The 9,164-nt window shown below is 40.9% G+C and overlaps 1 protein-coding gene across 12 annotated transcripts in view; it reads right to left on the bottom strand.

The window, feature by feature from the left end:
* The window catches only part of epb41l3a (erythrocyte membrane protein band 4.1-like 3a), a 32,624-nt gene extending 23,664 nt beyond the window's left edge, over positions 1 to 8,960 (bottom strand). For 8 of the 12 annotated variants that reach the window (XM_085172284.1, XM_085172282.1, XM_085172283.1 and 5 more), the window contains exons 1-7: positions 5,066 to 5,903; positions 1,055 to 1,145; positions 803 to 976; positions 547 to 651; positions 433 to 475; positions 283 to 358; positions 70 to 191 (exon numbers count right to left, since the gene is read on the bottom strand). In XM_085172284.1, the coding sequence (XP_085028410.1) occupies positions 70 to 191; positions 283 to 358; positions 433 to 475; positions 547 to 651; positions 803 to 976; positions 1,055 to 1,135 (601 nt within the window). In that variant the 5' untranslated portion in view covers positions 1,136 to 1,145; positions 5,066 to 5,903. Of the gene's footprint in view, positions 1 to 69; positions 192 to 282; positions 359 to 432; positions 476 to 546; positions 652 to 802; positions 977 to 1,054; positions 1,146 to 4,837; positions 5,904 to 6,627 lie in introns of those variants that run through there. The other 4 variants (XM_085172278.1, XM_085172289.1, XM_085172281.1 and 1 more) reach the window with 4 other exon arrangements.
* Between the last annotated feature and the right edge of the window lie 204 nt (positions 8,961 to 9,164).

Raw genomic sequence — 9,164 nt, forward strand, 5'->3', positions numbered from 1 at the left:
CGAGCGGTCAGAGTGAGAGAGAAATGTGGACGGAGAGGTCACAGTAGTATAATAGGGCAGAGTGAGTACCGGGCTCATAGTCTCCAAGCTCTGATTGGACTGTGTAGGAGCCGAGGATGGTGTGAGTTGCAAACGAACAAGGAAGACGACCAGAAACTATATCCTGTCTGAGCTGGAGACACAGGAAGTACCTGAAGGCAGAAAAAATTATCAGCGTCATCATACATGGAAACAAGTGAGACATGCACTGTAAAGCTTTGATTGACAGGTGTGTGAGCCTACCTGGTGATGTCCTCAGACAGCTGTGCAGGATCAGGAGGGTAAAACTTCACATTAAAAGAGAAGTTCCAGGGAACGCCTGTGAGACACACAGCGATGAGTTGTACAACGCACAGGGTTAACCTGCCGAACTTGCTGTGGGACCATACTGACCTCTGACCTGCTTCTTCATCTCCTTTCCTGGATCCAACCAGTTCTACAATGAAAAGGTCAGAGGTTAGAAAGACAGGTGGAAGACAGTAAACAGATGGGCGGGTGGACAGGTACCTTGTTATTGTCAGCATCTCTGAAGGACAAAGCGAAGTAGTCTCTCTCTAGCAGGTTTATGTGTTCACAAACCTTCTCAAACAGCTGCAGACCTCGAGCTTGTTTCTAAGCACAGACAGAAATGGGTCAGTGATTTTACTGTTTGTCATTTTGGGCTATCTCCCTCCTGATTGTGATTTATATCTTTTATCGGTACTCCATCTGTCTTCACGTTTTCCTCATCTCCATCCCCCTTTACATGAACAAGCCATCTCACCTCCACGGTGCAGGTGAACATGGAGCCATCCAGCAGGGTCACACTGGCCTGCATTCTTCTAAAGCTCAGTGAGTTTCTAGCAGGAGAGCGAGCAATCCAGCTGCTTGACGACAGGTTACTGGCTGAGTCCTCTGCCAAGGAGCTCTGAGCTTGGGACACCCCACCCTTCTCACCCTAAGGAAGTAGGAAGTGATGTCACAGCAGTATTGATCTCATGATGTTTACTGATCCTTCTATCCTTTGTGTTTTTACCTGTTTCGGTGTGGAGTGGTTGGCAGCTTCAGGGAAAGACTCCGCCTCTGTGGGCTGGGCTTCACCTAGCTCTGTCGTCATGGTGAGTCACCTGCCATATATTAATAACATGGTTACCATAGAGTTTTGTGGTGTTAAAGCACGAGTAAACACTGTCTGAATGTCACATAAACACTGGGTTCAGATATAGTAGTAATAAACATTATAATGTTTTATGTTGAAAAGAGTAGAAAAGGACCAAATAACTGCTGTCTCAATTAATTTTTTAAAAAAGGTAAATGATAAGCTGTGTATGCGACACACTGCATTTAGCAGTATTTTCACACTTTCACAATAAAGCATCAGTCACTGCCGGTCAAAACGTCACAAATATTGGTGATGTAGGATAACCAGTCAGTGTTTTCACCAAAGATATTTCATTTACAGTCACAAGAGAAACAAGTAAACCTGATTCAAACACAAAGTTTGAATTTGATTGAATAATACCCGATTATTCTGTCTCATCAAACTAAACAGCCTGACCCCCATCCAGCTGTCAGGTGATGGTTTGCCATGGCAACATGAGGGAGCGGAGGGAGGGATTAAGGCTAAAATACAAGCTGATGTAATGTGGTTTGGAGTCTGACAGACAATGGCGATGTTGTTGTTGTTTTTTATTCATTGCTTTTATCAAATCTATAAAATTACTGTGTTAACTGGCTTGCACAGAGTGCATGAAACTGTATCCAGAATCAAATCAAATCAATATTCAAACTTAATAATAACTTGAACCAAACTAAACCAGAATTCGTTCAGACTGGATTGAGGTTATTACTGAACTGTTTAGGGTCAAGTTGTTCTTCAATATGATAACAGAAATTACACACATCATGTTTCCTGTAGGTCCTCTGTATTCTGCACTGGGAGCGCACAAATACACTCCAGGCACCGCTCAAGCTCCTGCCCTTTTGGCCTCTTATTTCATAAGCGCCTTTTTTGTGACACAGATTTTTTTTTAGTTTCTATTTCAATGTTTTGATATTAAATTTGGCTCATGGAATCAGTTTCTAAACAAAATGTCTGTTTTTGCATCTTGTGAAGTCCTTGTGGATGCTCTTCACTATATCACACAAATGTAGAAAATAATATTTGAATGTAATTACATGAAATAATGGATTGGATTTATATAACGCTTTTCAAGGCACCCAAAGCGCTTTACAATTCCACTATTCATTCACTCACATTCATACACTGGTGGAGGCAGCTACAGTTGTAGCCACAGCTGCCCTGGGGCAGACTGACAGAAGCGAGGCTGCCATATCGCGCCATCGGCCCCTCTGGCCAACACCAGTAGGCAGTAGGGTAAAGTGTCTTGCCCAAGGACACAACGACCAGGACAGAGAGCCCGGGGATCGAACCGGCAACCTTCCAGTTACAGATGCACTTCCCAACCTCCTGCGCCACAGTCGCCCCGAAAAACTAACTTTGTTCCATGGTCAAAACATTTGGCCCCCGATGATGTTGCACAAGCAAGGTGCAAGAATACATCAAAGTGTGTGCAAGTCCATGAGAAATGAGCAGCAGCATGTATTAAAACGTGAGCATTAATTAAATTAATTAAAACTAAACTTCTACAGAGGAAAAAAACAGAGACAGACAGAAATGCATCAGTTTGTGCAATGATGCACCAACTACTTCATTTGTGAATATTACCACACATGCATAAGGACAGTAAAAATACAAGTCTGAACATTGAGTGAGTATATAAAGCTAGCTCCAAGTACTGGTCATTTAGGCCCGTATATATGTTCACATATTCACTTTCTGCTGTTTATCTGGGAAGCAGCTCCCAAATGACCAAGCTCCTCACGTTACCTCTAATCCTGAGCCCAGGCACTCCTTCAGCCCTTCTCATTATTTTGATTACGACACAGAGCTTTCTCACTTTTGTACCTAGCTCGCTCTTCACCACAACAAACTGATGCAGAGTCTGCACCACTGCGCATCAGTCTTCTGTCATCTGCCACTCAATTCTCCCCACACTCGTGGACAAACTTCTCTACTCTTTTCCAACTGAGAAACATTGCCAAAGGCTTCTCCCTAATAATCACCCAGGTCACTTCTAATTTAGATGCAAATGACCCAAGTGCAAGCTGGAGGTTATTGCTTGATGAAGCCAACAAAACCACATCATTGGAAAAAACAAAGATAAGATCCTGAGGCCACTAAACCAGACCCTTGAAAAACTCAGGATGAAATCTCATCCAACCACAGGCACAGCCACTAAGGAGTCGTTTAACTACCTCAGGGATCTTTGGGAGGCTGTGGATTAGATGATTAGATGATCTACTAGTTGGAAGGTCAGTAAATTGATTTGAGTTGACTCAATTCGAGTTGTGCTAAATGACAAAGACTCATTCGGTCTAATGAAAACATGTTGGAAAACTGTCTGCATTTACAAATTACATAGCAGTTGTTTCCAAACCTTCATCAGTCTGTCAGTCAGGCTGCAGCTGGGAGGTTGCCTCCTATCGCCTTACAGTCAGAGGTGCTTGTTAGTTTTGCATTAGTTATGCAAAACATTGCCCACAATGACATAAGCCCAAACATGTCTGAGACCAAGAGCAGCAGCACTTAAGGTAAAAAAGGTCATGTTAGTAATGTTTTTCATACAAAGCTTTTCTGCACTTTTCTCTATACTTCGTCTACATAAGAACCTTAAGGTTCAGTATCGTGCCCAGGGGTACTTTGGCATGGAGACTGAAGCAACCAACGATCAGGGTCAGTACATGACAGCCACCCACCAAAAAAAGGGGGTTGGTCTAAAAATACTATGCAAGAACAAGGTAACATGGTGGGAAAGGTGGTTTTTAAGTAACCATTTAAAAAGAAAATAAACCTAGATGCAACATCTCAGGTAGAAAATATTCTTCAATTTCTGAAGAGTTAAGTTACTTTATGTATTGTTAATGTGTTAAAATAGTTATGGTACATTTTTACTTAAACTTTCCAGCACCCGGGATATTTTAGTGCTTATATTTGACCTGCACTTTACTGCATCCTGACAAATTTACTCATCGAGTTAGGTAGTCTGTCATCAGTGAACTTATTGGAAAAGACAGAAAATGCCCTTCTTTTTGTTTGCACTGATCCTGCTGCCTGCACTCACTGATAAGACATGTTTCAGTTTTTCTTTTTCTATATTATCAAAAATATCATTACATCAAATTTACCTGAATATCATGAAAAAACTTTACAGCCATAACTAAGTAACATTAGTTAATAAATAAAATAGTTTCTGAAGCTAATGAGCAAGGCTCATTGTTTTGGTTCATCTTACATTTTTTCCCCATGACACATTAGAAAAACTAAACAGTCTCGAGTATAATGATTTACTTTATAATGCATAGCTGCACACCTTATCTACATTGCAGAGTTGTGGGTGTAGCAGTAGTGCTATTGTATGGTGACAGCTGTCTTTAATATTGACGTTGGCTCCTGACACAAAGAGAATTTTTTAAAAGCACTTCAGTCCAACATAGTCATTAACCATGACCTCGCAAATAAATACATCGTTTAGTTTACTGGGTTGATTACAGGTCACATTTATAGCAGAGCTGTTGCACAGACCGGTGTACCTAATAAAGTGACAGATTTTCACAATATCAGCTGATTCATCGAATCTGCTGCCAGCATCCACAGACCCACAGACACAGAGCCTAAACCGGCTTTGTTTAATATATCACATTCATTCTGGATCAATTACTGGTGTAATTTCATATAAAAAGATTTTTTATATCCTACGGCGGTTTTTTCGGTGGACGAGACTGTCCCGGCGTGTTTGAGTCTTTGTGGTCCTGCAGCAGGAAACAAACACACACCCTGAGCTGCAGTGTGATGAAGTACTAATGATGCTCCTTCGCGCTGTCTCTCTCATCATCGATAACAAACTGCTCGTGGCTTCAACTGATCACTGAACAGTAATCGCTATTCTTTCTCCCTCTCTTAAGTAAATCATCCCGGCATCTTTACCTGTCCTGAGCAGGACGCTTGCCCTCTTCCTCCCGGTAACGGACAGCTTTTTTTCTGATCACGTCATCTCTCACTACGACACACCGTGTCGCCGTGGCGAACCGCTGACGTCAGGACGCAAGGTGCTTTCAGATGTAATTTGTTTTTTTAAATAAAGATGAAAACAGTGTTACGCTGAAGAGTACGGACCCCCAAGAGTGCCAAAATAAAATAACTAAATACATCATTAGCCCTTTATTTTCCAAGATTCATATAATATCATCCATTTTAACCATTTTAATTTTCTATATAGCCCGAAATGGTAAATAAAAGGTTAAGAAATTGGTTAAACGTGTTGTTAATTAATTAAAATTGAAAATGAATAACTAATTGATTAAAAGCATCATTTTTATTTTAAAAAGATGTAAAATTATTTCGCTTTTTAATTCTTATATATGGTCCCCATGCTGCAGCGCTTCTTGGATTTACTTTTATCTGACAACCTCACCCATCGCTCTGCAGATGCTCTTCCTTGGGTGTTTCTCAATACCAGCTAAGAGTTTGTACTCGCTACTTCCTGCTTGGAAAGTGCACTCAGGAGTGCAGACATCTGATTATAGGGGGACTGTGAGACAGTAGTATACTAGCGGATATCAGCTCAGCTTTACTGTGTGCTTTACTAGTTATTTAAAGTTTTCCAAAGCCCCACAAAGCCAAGCTGGCAGCACCCACCAGCCCCCAGTCATTCCCCGGTTGCACCGCTTCCAACACCCAGCACCACATCCGCCCCACCTAGAACCAAGAGAGGACACAGCAGATGCAAATATGGAGCCCCTGCATAGCTGCCACAGCACCTACCCAACCCAGTCAGATGGTAGGGTCTGTGCTGCAGTGACAGTTCAAATAATCTCATGATGGACTGAAGCACAGGAAGCATGAAACAATTCAAATAGCGTAATAATCAAATATGCCTTAAAATAAGTTGATCGTTTAATAAGTTAATGCTAAACTTAAAAATTATGTTTTTAATAAAATGTTATTTATTTATTTCTACTGTAATTGTAATTAACACAACAACACATTTTATTAATTATTTAATTATGCTTTTGTATGTTGCATTTAAACAGGAAGAGTTATATAAAATTTATAATTAATAACCCATGTAATGAATGATTTAACAACGCCATGTGTTCTGTGCATAGACTGTAAATAAAAGACAATCTTAGCTTACAGGTCTGGAAACCTGCATTTTTTTCCGTCTCATTGCAAAATGTATGGTTGTATAGAACTTGATGAGAAAACAATGCAAATGCTGGTCTATTTATTACTATTGATTTTTAAAATAAACATTTTATTTATACAAAGCTTGGCTCTGCAAGATGTTTGCAAGAATTCAAATGTGCATGTACTACTCTATATCTGTCCAAATCTTAATTCAATAAAATCTGAATATGTAAAATAATCTATAAATTAAAACGAGATAATAGGTTAGAATAGTTTTTAAAAAATAAATAATCCTCATGCATGTAACGCGCAGGTCTGTCTGCACAGCTGCCATGGTGTGTGTGTGTGTGTTTACTTACCAATACAGTTGAAACAGAAGGCGATCCATCCAGAAAAAAGAAAAGGAAAAACAATTATATTATTGAGTATTCATCAGTGAAACATCAGATCATAGTTACCTGCAAACTTTAAAGTAAATTCAGAAAAACACAAATATAATGTGTCGCAAAACCATTCCTCTGAAACCACACTGCTGAATTCCAAGACAGAATAAAAACACATAAATAATACGCTGCTTCAGTTCAGCACCATCCTGAAATGTGTTCCCATAACAATATGTAAATGAGATAATTTGATATATGGTAAAAAAAAAAAATCACTAGTTACTAGTAAACCTTGTCATGACACGATTTAACATAATTGTCCAAAACACAGTGAGAAAGTTATGAATATAATCAGCTATCGTAGACTAATATATTCATGTATTTACATAGTCACCTACCCATTATAATGGCAATCAGTCATTCGTCCCACCAGAACACACAGATCTCATTTCATATTATGAGTACAGCTACAAAGATGAACAGATTTAAATGTCATGAACTTCTGTTGTGTCAGTGCACTGATTCAACAGCAGAATGTTTGCTGCAATAGGTGTGGGTTCCTGGGGGATTCCCATGATGCATTGAGTGTTTCTTCTTCAATCACCTGTCTCACTCACTATGTGTTAATAGACCTCTCTGCATTGAATCATACCTGTTATTAATCTCTGGCTCTCTTCCACAGCATGTCTTTACCCTGTGTTCCTTCCCTCACCCAACTGGTTGCGGCGGATGCCCCCTCTCCCTTTCCTGAGCCTGGTTCCACTGGTTCTCCTGTTAAAGGGGAGTTTTTCCTCCCCACTGTCGTCAAAGTGCTTGGAGGTCATGTGAGTGTTGGGTTTTTCTCTGTATGTATTATTGTAGGGCAGGGGTCTCCAAGTCTAGGCCTCGAGGGTCGGTGTCCTGCAGGTTTTAGATGTGTCCTTGATCCAACACAGCTGATTCAAATGGTTAAATTACGTCCTCAACTTGTGTTGAAGTTCTCCAGAGGCTGGTAATGAACTCATCATTTGATTCAGGTGTGTTGACCCAGGGTTATATCTAAAACCTGCAGGACCCCGACCTCGAGGCCTGGAGTTGGAGACCCCTGTTGTAGGGTCTGCCTTACAATATAAAGTGCCTTGAGGCGACTGTTGTTGTGATTTGGCCCAGTATAAATAAAATTGAATTGAACTGAATTGAATCATGATCTGGATGACTGAACAGAAATATGTGAATTCATAAACTGTTTTGGAAAAAAGATTGGAAGTACAGCAGGTGAAAATTTTAAATAGGAGAGCCTGTAATTGACGCATTCATTTACTCCTAGAAAACACCAAACAGGACTTTTGTTTTCAGAAGTTTTGAGGGTTCTGCTCAGTGTGTTAGCTGTTCCTAGACAGAGACCATGGATGTTGAGCCACTCTCCTAGTTTTGTATCAGCGAGGAGATTTCCATGGAGTTACTAACCCAAAACCTGGCATATCTCTGCATGGTGTGTCCTTAAAGCTTTGAGGAAACTAAAAACTGAAAATGATTCCCTTGGGAAAAGGCTGAAGTTTGCCAAATTTCACTAGAACTGGATTGAAAATCATAAATGTGCCCATTGCTGTTGTAAGAGTATGTGACCTGTTGAAATTGTGTCTACGGTAACCCAAAGTTGAGGCTCTGTCGTGGTTTGAAGATGCACTTAACTCTCTGAGGTCTAAGCCATCGTTGGTAGTAACCGTTACGCTACACTAACCCTGTATCTTGGGGAAAAGCACCTGCTCACCTGACTACCACAGGACTCAGAGCCTCTAGTTGTTCTGCCCTGCACTTCCACCACATCTCCGAACTAAAAACTCTCTCTACTTTTAAATCATGTCTTAAAAGCCATCTATTCAGAATTGCCTTCCCTTCATCATGACTTGGGTTTGGTCTATTTTTTACCATGATTAGCTTTTGTAGTTGGTTTTTATTTTGTTGTACTAATGTGAGGTGACCTTGAGCCTCTTTAAAAGTGCCTATAAATAAAGTGTATTATTATTATTATTATTATTATCCATCCATCCATCCATTCGCTTCCGCTTATCCTTTTCAGGGTCGCGGGGGGCGTTGGAGCCTATCCCAGCTGTCATAGGGCGAGAGGCGGGGTACACCCTGGACAGGTCGCCAGTCTGTCGCAGGGCTAACACACAGAGACAGACAACCATTCGCACTCACATTCACTCGCACATTCACACCTAGTGGTAATTTGGATTTTTTCCAATTAACCTATCCCCACACGCTGCATGTCTTTGGACGGTGGGAGGAAGCCGGAGTACCCAGAGGGAACCCACGCAAACACGGGGAGAACATGCAAACTCCACTAGGGATGGGTATCGAAAACCGGTTCTTGTTGAGAACCGGTTCCCACTGTTTCAATTCCTTGGAATTGTTTGCCATTTTTGCAAACGATTCCCTTATCGATTCCAGTCGCCCCGAATGACGTCACCACGTTGCGGAGCGTCATTTACCTGGCAGGAAACATGGCGGCTCAAACGCTAAAAAGTTTG

This window comes from Neolamprologus multifasciatus, chromosome 9 (assembly GCF_963576455.1).
Source record: "Neolamprologus multifasciatus chromosome 9, fNeoMul1.2, whole genome shotgun sequence".
NCBI classification, from domain to species: Eukaryota; Metazoa; Chordata; class Actinopteri; order Cichliformes; family Cichlidae; genus Neolamprologus; species Neolamprologus multifasciatus.